Source organism: Bombus vancouverensis, chromosome 17 (genome assembly GCF_051014615.1).
Source record: "Bombus vancouverensis nearcticus chromosome 17, iyBomVanc1_principal, whole genome shotgun sequence".
NCBI classification, from domain to species: Eukaryota; Metazoa; Arthropoda; class Insecta; order Hymenoptera; family Apidae; genus Bombus; species Bombus vancouverensis.
Window position 1 is genome coordinate 3740292 of NC_134927.1, and position 14323 is coordinate 3754614.

Genomic DNA, 14323 nt, shown 5'->3' on the forward strand with positions numbered 1-14323 from the left:
TTTATCATACATAACAACGATGGCCAATTTACGTGGTGATTCATTATACGCCCCTTACATCAATGATAAATCGACATATATATGTCGGGTTTACATTAGAATTAGGGTTAAGGGCGTGAAACGAATCTTCGTTTGGGTTACACGTTGTCGTTATGCAATAGAGAAGACATTGACTAGTGCAAATACGATTATTATAGTAACCGTAGTAGTTAGGTACTCGAGAAACTAATGACAATGATGCTAGGTTCAATAACGAATCCGCGGTCGACGGGATGATAGATGAACGTGCTCACAAAATCTAAGTCGGACGCGTAATATTCACTGGTCGTAAAGGGTTACTCCTTTCATCGATGAGATCGCGAGCGAGAATGACTTTCCCGTCCCGATGGTGCCACAGAGGAAAACTATATTGGGGTGTGTCTAAGGACACGAGATCATGGGATTCGTCGAGAAAAGCCTTCGTTCAGAGAGTAAGGGAAATTGGCGTTGCTGCTAATTGGTCAATCTCCATATCGGTGGTTAGAAAGAGATGCTAGCCGCCCTCGAGGGAAAGTTGCTAGTGGGAGACGCCGCTCGTTGAAAAATAGGTCTCCCCTATTTTCCCGTAGGTGGGACAAAGACTGTTTGTCTGTTTCAAGGACTTTAGTTGACTAAATCTTAAGATTTATAACGGGCCCTCGTGCTAGCCGAAGATGTACTGCGGAGACGCATCGACATCTGGCAATCATCTTACTCGAAGAATGGGGTCTGCGTGTGGCGAGCTACGGGTCAGAGACCGTCCAGTGTTACAACTATTTCCTTTTTAAGGAGAGCTATAGAATTATTCCATGCCTTTGTTAGACAAAGCGTTTATCCCGTGACCGCGGCTACGTTCGGCGACTGACTGTCGCCTCGAGCCCAAGCTCATTATCACAACTCTCGAACAATTACAATCGGATTGAATAACTGCAATTGTTCAATTACAGCTATAGTAGATTCTAGGTTACAATGTTGCGGGATTATCCAAAATTCCAAAGGCTCCGCTGTTCTTTCCCTTTTCAATTTTCGAGCTTTCCCTTTGCAATTTTGAGGAAGCCTTCTAATGCTTTAGCCTAGATTTTATCATAGCTATAATTAAGCAACTGTCATTTGTAATTGTTTGATATTTGTGAAAGCGAAAGTGGGTTCGAGGTGACAACTGGTCGCCAAACGTAGCCTCGGTCACGGGATAAACGTTTTGCCTGACGAAGGTGTGGATCGGTTGTATTGTTCTCCCTAGAAATCACATAGAATTGTATTTTGGAGATGTCGATATAATGGGACACACGTTGTATTAGGAATCAAACTCCAGACAGAAACTGCCTAGCAACGGCGTTTGGATCTTTCTCGATGCTTCCAAAGAGTATACAACAAACTTTTGGCAGAAACTGCCTAGCAACGGCGATTAGAACCTTCTCGATGCCTCCAGTGAGCATATAACAAACAAATGCAGTCGTCAAATGCTACAGAAGACTTGGCATGCGACTACTCCTGAGGATTTCCGTAGTAAACGCTTTGATGGTTTACAAAATTGTAGCAAGAAAGAACATAAATATTAGAATATTTAGACAAGTATGAGTTGCAAAATTATTAGGGTTGTCCGAAAATATAAGAATCCCCATTTTCGACGGAGTCAACATAGTATCGCCGTCCGGAAAATGACTTCGGGAAGAAACATTAAACGCGCACGTACTTATGTTATGCAAATAAAGGACATCGAATGGATCGGACAAAGGCACAAAAGAATTCGAAGAAAACAACAACCTATTATCCAAATTGTTCATCGAGGGTAATCAATGCTGTATACTTCCTAGAATTAGGATGAATAGGGATTTGAAGAAACCCACCGGCCATGTCCAGAATAATAAAATATCTGGCTTTTGCAATCTCCCGACTTGATCCGCAATGAGGGGTAAAGGATACCGATCCGCGACCGTATATTTATTTAGTTCTCGAAAATCTACCTATCATCTATCTGAACCATTGTTCGCCTTCACGAGTAACACAGGGCTCGCGAACGGTGAATTACTAGGCTTTATGATTTTTGGCTGTAATTAAGTCGCTTGTTCTCTCTGCTATTCTGCGCTCGCGAAATCTATTAGGACTCCTTGTACGGCGATGTTACAATCAATTAATTGTACTGGCCTGTATTTTTTGTACGAGTACGTAGGGAACCCGTAACGGATGAATCTCTGAATTTTCGAAAAGAAAGATTAATCGACTTTTATCACTACCACGTACCTAATTGTCAACTTCATTAACATCGATCTCGTTTTCAGCGGTTTTATTACAGGCATTAATTATTTTTGTTTTACACATAGCGAGGCTATTTTGTGTAATATTAAGTCAAAATCTTGGCTTAAAATTTAACGAGCAATCGCGATATCGTATTGTTAAATAACTATCAGCGAGAACATGAAAAGTTTATCTCTAACCAACGACACCTGCAACGGACAAGATTTGAGCGATACGTTTAGTACCAATATTTCTTATTCCTCGCATTACTACTATATCAATCGTTCTTTTGCCAGAAATTCTCAAGACTACGGATTCTTTAATTAGCGAACACTCGGCTCCGAAATCGGGGTAAAATGGAAACGACTCACCCGGATGGCTTGATCTACCAGTTGGCGCCTCCACTACGTGGAAGTCGATTCGACACTCGGTATTGAAATTATATTCAGGAAACTGCTTTGTAAAGGATTTTCCTCCATAATCAGATTGGTAGCTGCGCACCATGCAGCGGAGTCGAAAAATTGTTAGGTTCCACACTCGATTGTTGCACTAGCGACGGAATTAACTCGCGCACGATGGTCGTATGCTCTTGCACTGTTATAACCGGCACTGATCCCACTTCTGATGTCGGATTTACATTAGAATTGGGGTTAAGGGCGTGAAACGAATCTTCGTTTGGGTTACACGTTGTCGTTATGCAATAGAGAAGACATTGACTAGTGCAAATACGATTATTATAGTAACCGTAGTAGTTAGGTACTCGAGAAACTAATGACAATGATGCTAGGTTCAATAACGAATCCGCGGTCGACGGGATGATAGATGAACGTGCTCACAAAATCTAAGTCGGACGCGTAATATTCACTGGTCGTAAAGGGTTACTCCTTTCATCGATGAGATCGCGAGCGAGAATGACTTTCCCGTCCCGATGGTGCCACAGAGGAAAACTATATTGGGGTGTGTCTAAGGACACGAGATCATCGGATTCGTCGAGAAAAGCCTTCGTTCAGAGAGTAAGGGAAATTGGCGTTGCTGCTAATTGGTCAATCTCCATATCGGTGGTTAGAAAGAGATGCTAGCCGCCCTCGAGGGAAAGTTGCTAGTGGGAGACGCCGCTCGTTGAAAAATAGGTCTCCCCTATTTTCCCGTAGGTGGGACGAAGACTGTTTGTCTGTTTCAAGGACTTTAGTTGACTAAATCTTAAGATTTATAAGGGGCCCTCGGGCTAACTGAACATGTACTGCGGAGACGCATGGACATCTGGCAATCATCTTACTCGAAGAACGGGGTCTGCGTGTGGCGAGCTACGGGGCAGAGACCGTCCAGTGTTATATCTATTTCCTTTTTAAGGAGAGCTATAGAATTATTCCATGCCTTTATTAGACAAAGCGTTCATCACGTGACCGCGGCTATGTTCGGCGACTGGCTGTCGCCTCGAGCCCAAGTTCATTATCACAACTCTCGAACAATTACAATCGGATTGAATAACTACAATTGTTCAATTACAGCTATGGTAGACTCTAGGTTACAATGTTGCGGGATTATCCAAAATTCCAAAGGCTCCGGTGTTCTTTCATCTCCGACATATATATATATATATTTATATATATATATATAAATATATATATTATATATTATATATTATATATTATATATATATTATTATATAAATACATATATTTTTATATATATATTATATATATAATATATTTTTTTATATATATAAATATATATATATATATAAAATATATATAAAAAATGGAAAGAGAGAGAGAGAGAGATAAATGGATATTTAATTGAATATAATTATTTATATGCCTTTTTATAACCTATATATACAGAGTGGTAGGTAACTGGCAGTACGAGCAGAAAAGGGGTCATTCTACGCGAAAAATAAGTTGAAAATATAAAGTAAAATTTTTTCGTTTTTGAGAAAATCGACTTTGAATTTTCGCTCGATACGCGTGCACTTTATCACGTCTCGTTATAACGGATCTCACTGTAGATCGGTGTCTCGATGGAAAAATTAAAAAAAATTTTTTTTTCTATATTTTCGACTTCTTTTTTCGCGTAGAATCCACCAGTAGTACCACCAGTTACCAACCACCCTGTATATTCATTTTGTACTACACCTTTTGAAACATGGAAAAATAATTCCAAGAGAAATCGTACAATTTAAAGAAACAATAAAGAAAATTATGATTAATATTGATATAAGTATATATATTCATAATTCCAAAGCAAACATGATAGATGTTATACATGTTCATCGAAATTATGTACTTTTATAATATAAAAAATTTCGTTATATATATCTATACATCATGACAAGCAATGAAATGAACATTAATTTACCGCTAATCGTGTCCTCAAAGCATTCAAGTGATCCATAGCAGCTTTTAACTCGGCATTAGCTTGTGCAAGTGCAGCTCTTAATGGTTTCACTGTTTCATTAATATAATGGAAAACCATTATATTTCTCACCCAACTGCAAAGACCTGCAGCGGCTTGTGATTTTGAATAAATAATCTCTGGATCAAAATCTAAAAGTATGATATAATTATTGTTTCGTTAACGTATATCTATATGCCGATTCATTATGCTACTGCATATACATAATATGTGATGTAATATTAACTATCTTAATATACGAGGATCAGCCGAATATAAACCAGACTTTGTTTTTAACATTATATTTTAGTAAAATATTCCAGAAAGAATATTCTTCCTATATACATTTCGTTTCTGTGTATACACTTTTTCCATCAGATTGTTAATTCTTTCATTCCAGTTTTGTAAAAAGTGGAGGGCTGGATCAGAAGTCAATTAATCTACTTCTTCGTTGATGTCGATACGTTGTCCTCCTAGCGCCTCTTTAAGTGATCCTGATTTTGCGGAACTTTAACTTCTTCCGAATGATGGAAACCACACTTCCGCGATTAATAATAACTTTCGAGCTGACGTTGCTGATGTGATGTGTTTTAAACGTATTGATTAGAGATGGCGTGCAAAATTACTAACAGTGATTTATCACAGTGATCGCAAAATCATCAGTCGTAATCTAACTTTATACACGATCGTGATCGTAACTTTTTTATATGCAGTCAATTTATTCACTGTGATCGTAATTCTTGATCCTGATTGAATTATTTCTTATAAAATACTTCAGTACAGCTTGCACAAAAATATCTGCATATAGTATTAATTTAAAGTTACGTTACCGTTTTCTCCATTTAACGTAAATTTACTTTATTTAATAATAAAAATGTAAAATAATTCAATCTTTGTTTGTCTTTATCTCATATCAGTATCTTAAAGAGTAAAGTACTAATTCTTCCTCTCGATTTCAAAATCGTTTCATATCGTTAATATAAAATATACAGGTTATGTGATGCGTGTAAAAAACAGTTATGTTCTCTTCCATCGGCTTCATCAGCAGTGATTACAAAAGATCAAGAAGAATCTTTTGATGAAAAATCATCGTGAATGGGAACGAATGTGATGAAATCATTTATGGTTCACAAATAACAGCTCTTGCCGTCTCTAATATTGGTGTTCACTAGAAAACGATTTATGCCACTCACTTGGTTTCTTGATAATGTCTTGTCCCCAAACTATAATAGCAATCTATGCAAAATTTCAGTGGGTTTTCTGCCTTTAACGGTTAAAAACTTGATAATTATGTGTCGTGCAACGGAAAATCGTACTGCTTTCTCGCATATTGTGCCATCTACTGAAGAAACAATAAATAGAGCACTACATGGAGTGGAAGGTCAGGTATGCCACATGCAGTCCGGTTAATATTTAACAGACCCTCGTATGCATCAAGTATATAAATTAATTCGATGTAGTCTTAAACAAAATATAAATTTTATTTATATATCGTATAAAGTACGGACAATCACCAGACGAATTTCTACAATTTGCTTTAATTTAAAAATTTACTTTTCGATCGAATGCTGGATTCCGGAAAATTTTACAATTTTGGATAAAGTAGGATAATCAAGTCACCTGTAATTTGTGAAATTTACTTGCAAAATTTTATTTGTTTTACCATCAAGTTTATGACTGTTGTGGAAGAAAGCTTATTAATATGAATTAATAACTTATAGATTGTGAAATTTAAAATTTAATAATAATATTGGTTTAATTATGCAATAAGGCTCAGATGTGGCATGATTTTCTACATTGGAAATTGCTTCGTTTATAACTTTTGCGACACGAGGCGGTTCTTGTCGAAGCTAAATCACCCCCTTTCGTTTCGTTTTTACTATTTGAATGTATGTTTAAATTATATAAACGTAAACAGCATTTATTTAAAACTATTATAAAATGAGAAGGTATTTGTAAATTTAAAGGCAGTGTTACGCCGGGCGACTCTCTACCTGGCCCAGGTCATACACTGCAGGCCAGACGGATACCAGATGTCCCGTTGACGTCTCTCCTCGCGATTACGTCTCCCCGCGATTGGTCGAAAATACAGGCAGTATAAAAGTTAAAAGTAAAGGCATCGAATTAATTTATACACCAAATAACACAATTACTTTTAAATTAAATTTTTTAGTCATATTCTATCAGTATGTTCTATAGAGGTAAATAAAATACAATGTTATATAAATATATTTAAATTTTCAGTAGAAATTCATAGGAAATATATAAAATACAAAGCAATATTTATCGATCTCATATTATTAGAATTTTTTCTGTATGCACATTATATATATACGGTACCATATTTCCAAGCTAAAAGTAATATCAGGAAAGCGAGTATTAATAAACATAATAAAATAATATGAAAAATTGATGATTGATTATTTAATCTTATCTTCTTTGGAAATAGTTGTAGCAATATACATGTATACGTACATACTTATAACCACCGTTAAGATTTAATCTAGTGTATTCAAATCCTAGTATACTGAAATTAATTTATACACAGTAGAACCTTGTTTATCCGATTAGGTCGGTGGAAAAGAAGGCAGTTCGGATAATCGAGCAGTTCTTGTAATAAAAATGTACTACATACAAAATCTCTCCAACTTTTCTCATTGTTTGCAACATTACGATTCAAGTGAAATTATAAAATTTCAGCTGCTACTTCTCGACATAGTATTTATTTTGAATAAAAATAAGTGACTACATATATTAGCAGATATACACATTATACAGAGTGGTTGGTAACTGGCGGTACAAACGGAAAGGGGGTGATTCTACGCGAAAAAAGAAGTCGAAAATATAGAATAAAAAATTTTTTTTTTTAATTTTTTCATCGAGAAAACGATCTACAGTGAGATCCGTTATAACGTACCGCACGCGTACCGAGCGCAAATTCAAAGTCGATTTTCTCGAAAACAAAGCCTCAAACGAAAAATTTTTATTCTATATTTTCGACTTCTTTTTTCGCGTAGAATCACCCCCTTTCCGCTTGTACCGCCAGTTACCAACCACCCTGTATAAAATCCGATTGCACATATTACGAGGTTACCCTTGAGCCTAGCTCGGATAATGGAGGCTCAGGATTCATTTGTTTGGATAAACGAAGTTCTATTGTATATTAATTTTATTGACTTCATTAATTTTACTGATTGTAAATTACTCAATTTTACAATTTTACTGAATTGTAAAATAGTAGTGTATTAAAATTTATGAATTACTGCCCACCTTTGTTGTTGATATAAGGTTGGATAGCCTTGACTACTTCAGGATGAATGTTCTCTTTGTCGTAATTTCGAAGTTGCGAGAGGAATGTGTCAACATGTCCCATCATCGCTTTGCACGCTTTCCAACTTCTATCTTTTGGAATTTGACCTCTGGGCGAAAATAAAACTAAAACAGCTTGTGCCACCATCGCTACTTGTTCCGGTGGCGTTCCAAAGGATTTTAGTTCTGTCAAGTTGTTCTGAAATTTAGATAATAATTTTGTGAAATATCCGGAATAAAATCTAATTATCGGAGTTTTTTTTATTAAAATAGCTAGAGTTATCAAAATCGAGATTTTCAAATGTAAATCATGTCTTTTTGGAATTACATATATGTTTATGTACAATCGATTGTAAAAAGATTCCGACACTGTACAATTTTAATTTCTAATTCTAATTTTCTGTAAATGTACCAAGGATCAACAAAAATGTGTTATACTGTGTTACTGCACTATAAAAAATGTAGGCATAATTTACTCTTGCTCGGTATTTATTTTGATATTTCGACAACTATAAATAATAACTCTAATAATTAACTTTACCTATATAGTGTGGTGTAACACAATGTAATATATTTTTGCTGTTCTGTTTTCGATGTGAGGTGGATATAATCAAGTAAGGACGTATTCAGTCTTCACAGAGTGGCGAGTGTAAACGTTATTATGATATTTCCTTATATTTTCTATCGTTTATGATTTGTTTGTAAGTCTCAGCTATTCCTCTCAATAAAACATCCCTACAATGTATCTCGATGTTCTTTCAACATTGTCGCCTCGATTTTGATAATTATGGACTATAAAAATCTTAAATTTCTCAAGATAAACCTAGACTTTTGGTAATATCAAATTGAATCTGATGTTAATAAATTCTATATTGGTTCGTATATATTTAATTATTCTGTCTTATCATGTTTCAATGTCAAGAAGAGGAAATTAGAAAGAATATTTATACATATTAAATATGATGAATAGAAATATAAGTGCCATAATTGAATCTGTCTTTCAAACAAATGTCTTACTTTATTTAATGTGTCAAGAGCAGCTTCAGCTTGTCGAACTGCAGGCTCTGCTTTTGCTAAATCCTCGTCGCATCTCCTTTGTCTCTCTGCTACTGTTTCTTTTATTTCGGCTACCTTTGCCTCTTCCTCGGACACTGTACACAAGTTTTTTACTGAACGCGTGACAATTTTCTATGTATTTTTTAATTATACCGTTGCATAATGTAATATACATATCAATCTCAGCAAACTTTGGATAAGTACTCGAAGGATCGAGACCCAATCGACTTGATAGAAAAAAACATATCAAAACATTAATGAGATAATACTAATGCAACGATGAATCTTTGTTTTTCATTTTCATTGAACTACTTTTTATTTTTATTGAGTTACTTATTATTATTATAATGCGAATTTTGTTATTATTATAATAATAACTATTTTTATTTTATTTTTGTTAAATTACTTTTTATTGAACCTCGACCAATGTAATGAGATCTTTCTGATTAGGATGAGATGAAAGACGATATAATTTGGTGCATATTTGCTTATTTAAGGACTCCAACTTATTTTGTTTTGCCTATTAAATGCGATCGGAAGTGATATATCGCGTTTACGCTTATTTTAAACAGAAAAATCTTACAATTTATAAAATGTCAAATGTAAGAGTGTTTCATCACTGAATTAGTAGTATCTGAAAAACATTCGGATTCGGATTAAATTATGCTACTGAGTTTCACGAGGTATTGGAAGACACCTTGGAAGGAATTCTCCTTAGCGCTGGGGATAACAACCGGGTATTTACAGGCACTTATCCAAAATTTGTTGTGTATTATATATATAATAATTAGGTTATTAATACGTGTATAAAAATATAAATGTCAACAGTCTTCTAAAAATTACACTAATAATTGTTTAAATAATACTTCTTATCAGAAAGCAAATAAAAATAATTTGGGACGCATGATCGGATTTAGGAAGCGAAACAATACCAATAGCTTTTTCCCCTTCGGCTTTAGTATTCTCTGCTCGGACTTCGGCAAGAATTTTATCTGCAATTTCATTCTTCTTTTTTAATTCGATTTCTTGGGCTGCTAACACCACTCTTAATTCGCTTACCTATCGATTAACGTTCATATAACCTTGTGTAAATTTACTAAATCAATTAAGTTTTATATTAATATAAACAGTGGTTCAAACTTTGTGAAGTTTGCTATGTCTCTTATCGTTGAATATACGATAAATAATGAGATTACTAACGTTCCAAATATTTTGGATTCCATTTTGGATAGATGCATTTGCGTATATTAATACTTGCAAATAAAAAAAGTTAAATACATAACGAAATTATTAATATCTTAAATATAATTTGGCAAGATAAATAGTTAACGATTTGTTTAAGGCTGGTCAGGTGTAAGACATTGTTTTTTGAAAAAGTTTTATTAGTATTTTAATTTGCTTAACATGAGCGGATAAGGCGCTTAATGATACGAAATAATTTAATAAATCTAACTGAGATCAATAATCTGGAACAAGAACAAGATAAATTTAAATAATAGACGTCTTTAAGATACACATCAGTCTCAATTAATTTCTTGAATTCATCTATGCATTTATTTGCGATTCTGATGAATCTGGTCATTATCGTATTATTATTTCTCTGCTAAAACATTTGCTATTTTTTAAAAGCCCCAATATTTTAAACATTAAACTTAAAATTTAAATAACATTAAAGCTTCCAATATTGTTTCTTTAAATGACAATTAATGCATCATAATCTTGGTCTTCATATTAAAAAATGAATTTACGCACACGCAAACAATAATAGAACAATTATCAATTATCGAACAATTAAGGAATTCTTTTTTGGACTTTGAAAGAAATTTTTAATTTTGTTGGGATCTACAGATTTTTAAAAATTTTAAACTTACACAATCACATACTTATTGCCAAAATATATTTACGTTAAGAAATAAACTATTTGTGCTTAATCTATTTATTTATTTATTATTCATCTTTCATAGCTAAGACTCTACGAACTGGTTAGGAGTTCTACAACGCCAGTTATAACTAAAATCTTTGATAGTTTAAACTTTTGAGAATTTTATATATTTCTATCATTCGTTATTTTATATATTTAATTTAATTAGTAGTATTGTGAAAATGTTTTTCAAGTTAATATGCAATGTGTCTTCGAAATTCGTGAACTGTCAAGTATATCATAAAAATCAAATGTTATTTAACATTCTGTCTATATAATATAGTACTACTATAACGAATGAAGTCATTACTTGGCCAGCGCAAGATTCCAGCTTTTCCAGGCCGTTTTTCAATCTCTCTATCATCGCTTTTACGTCGTAGGTTCTTTCCACAAGCAATTTCGAGTACAAAGAAATTTGCTCCAGAAACGTTTTTGGAGTCGTATAGTTGTATCTTCTCTCGTTTTGTAAATAAAGCGAAGATATATCATTAACGCTAGTATGCACGTATGACATGAACAAAGAAGCTGATGGCTTGTATTTTTTTGGAAGGTCTTCTAATTCCTGCAATCAGTAAATATCACAATGATAAACTTAATAGATGAAAATAAAATAATATCAGGAAGACAGATTAAGTTTATTCATAAGTAATAATCGAATGAAGCGATTACGAACCGTTTATTTTGAAAGTGGTGTAAGTCCATTTTTGGGAAAAATTAGGGAAACGACAAATTTACATATACGTTAGTGTGATTTTTCTTATTTATAAGCAATTTATAATTTAGATTTAAAAAATTTTTAAATTTTAAATTTAAAAATTATTAAAAATGTAGACTAAGAAATTTGTTAACTTTTTTAAATTTAGATTTTAAAATTACTAAAATTAATAATGATTTATTTTGAAAGTAGTGTAGGTCTATTTGTTGTAATCTATAGGCTGTCCAAACGGCCATGGTATCAATAATGACAAACAAATGATAGCGAATGAAATTCTATCCTATTTATTGCACATAGTATTGCGCGTGCGAATGTGAACAAGTTGTTTAAATGCGATTCAGTAATGTACTCGTAAATTATTATTACATATAAAATGTTATGAAATTAATAATAGTTTTATGTTTATACCTTTTCCAAAAATCACCTTCTATCGTCTTTTCCAAAAAATAATACAGTACAAATAGCGGAGATGCGATATAGAGATACCCTTGATAAATTGATTTTATAAACATTTCAATGTAATAAATAATCTAATAAAATGTAAAATATAATATCTGTTTTCATTCACACTGATGTCTTAACATAAATTAAATTAACTAAATGACTTATTAAGCTTTATAAAGAATGCGCTAAATTGTCTTACTTCTAAGAACCTGGTGGAAACGGATCTCAAAGCATCCTGTGGCCAGCTTTGAAACCAATTGATCGAAGTGTTGTTTACGATTGCTGGAAACTGTCTAGCCCTGTTTCGTAATGTTGCACCAACGGGAGAAAAGCAAAGAATGCATTTTAACAAATTTCGAACTCGATTGATGAAAAATTTCCAACAGTTTTCTTTGGTGTCCATCATGCCGGTTTGTTTTACCTACGATATAATAAAACGTCAATATACCATATTAGAATAAAAATTGAAGCAATGCATAAGGCAAATATATAATAACTGCATTGAAATTCCTCAGTATTAAAGATATTACTTATACGAGTACCAATGCACGGGGCAAAGTTTAGATTCGGACTATAATTAAATTATAGTTCAAACTTTAAAAATATAAAATTGTTGATACAGAACATTCCGACATAATATGATACAAACGCGCCACACTGCGAGAAACTGGATGAACTCGACATACAAAATGCTATCTCAAAATAATTTACACATCACTGACGCAGATATAACCGCAGCTGTGCAGAATAAGTCCAACGTTTCGTTGTAGACAATGAAGAAATTAGTCATAAGGAAGGTACTGCAATTTTGAATCGTGTTCTTCGGTATTTGAAATAACAAGAAGGCGTACCTAGCCTAACAGAAAGTTTAATGATGGTGAAAAGTTGGCATGATGAAGCAAAATTGTAAATGTAGAATTGAAAAAATAATTTATTATGTTCTAAATAATTGTACTATAAATGAAAAAAATGATTATATTATCAAAGGAATTACATCTCTTAAAAGTAAGAAGCTTATTTTGCAATAGAAAATGCGTTTTTATTTATTTTCCTCCGAGTCTCGATTATCCACTTCGATCACGATTTATCCGGACTGTTCGTTCATCGATTAAGCCGGTCAATCAAATGCTGTATATTCGTTTTTTTTTTTTTTTTGTTCTATCAACGAAACTACTGCGCGGCGAACTAAAAGTTTTATAATATTCGAAATACTACAACTACTTTATTCGTATTGCTGATATATATCGTCACATTTTCACTCTTAATATGAGGTATGTATACTATGTTAGGTTATCTTTTATGAAGACTTTGTTGCCTCAAGGATCTGAGGTAAATGCCTTGTGACTCCTTATAGCCTGCTTATCAAAAGGGATCGCTGCTATCCGCACTCCGTGGCGGGATCCTTCAGAAAGATTCTCCATTCTTTGGCAATGCTACATGGGGCCACTTGTCATCCACAAACTATTTCACGCATTCTCTAAACTGTAAACAGCCATATTCGGTGATATGGCTATGAGGTGTCGGTACAACAGGCTCGGCAACTTCTAAACGCCGGTTATCGACTTTCCAAACATTAGCCTGCTTCCACTTGCGACTAGTCGCGCGCAATTACAAAATCTATTGTCAAATATGGTACAACTTCCACTCGCATTGTCTTGACTAACATTAAAACCATCGACAGTTACGACAAAGTTATTTCTACCAGAACTAGTCAAAATGACTGGTCTTTAGAAAATACATACTAGCAATAGAATATTTTTATACTTATTGATTTATTATATTCTTACAAAAGGAGTTCGTGTTATGCAGTGCATTTTTGGTATTATTAATTCATTTGGGACCATGATTCTTAAACGAGGATTGGCACATTTATAAAATTGTAGAATCAGTCATTTTGACTGATGTCAGCATCATGATTGATCCGAAATTTTTCTGATAATTGACACCATCATATCGAATGATACGTAGTAAAATTTCTAAAAACGTGTGGGAAATTGTACAAAACGAGGAAATTGGTTAGTTTGGGTTCGGGACAAGTACCAGTTATTTTGACTGGTATTGGTATAAGTAGCAATGGTACAAAATTATTTTGAATTTGAATACATAAAAGAAAAAATAAAAAAATAAAATTCATTACATTATTCCTTTAGTTGGCGCTACAAAAATCATTACATCATTTGCAGAAGAAAATGTAACATGAAGTAGAAATTTAAAAATAAAATTGTAGATCCAGG

At 33.5% G+C, this 14323-nt stretch overlaps 1 protein-coding gene across 1 annotated transcript in view; it reads right to left on the minus strand.

Annotated features, from left to right (window-relative positions):
• Window positions 1-14323, minus strand: part of LOC117162875 (dynein beta chain, ciliary-like) — a 209520-nt gene that overhangs the window by 31666 nt on the left and 163531 nt on the right. The window contains exons 46-51 of the mRNA XM_033344867.2: window positions 12289-12510; window positions 11241-11492; window positions 9942-10068; window positions 8971-9104; window positions 7915-8152; window positions 4609-4796 (exon numbers count right to left, since the gene is read on the minus strand). Of these exons, the coding sequence (XP_033200758.2) occupies window positions 4609-4796; window positions 7915-8152; window positions 8971-9104; window positions 9942-10068; window positions 11241-11492; window positions 12289-12510 (1161 nt within the window). The remainder of the gene's footprint in view (window positions 1-4608; window positions 4797-7914; window positions 8153-8970; window positions 9105-9941; window positions 10069-11240; window positions 11493-12288; window positions 12511-14323) is intronic.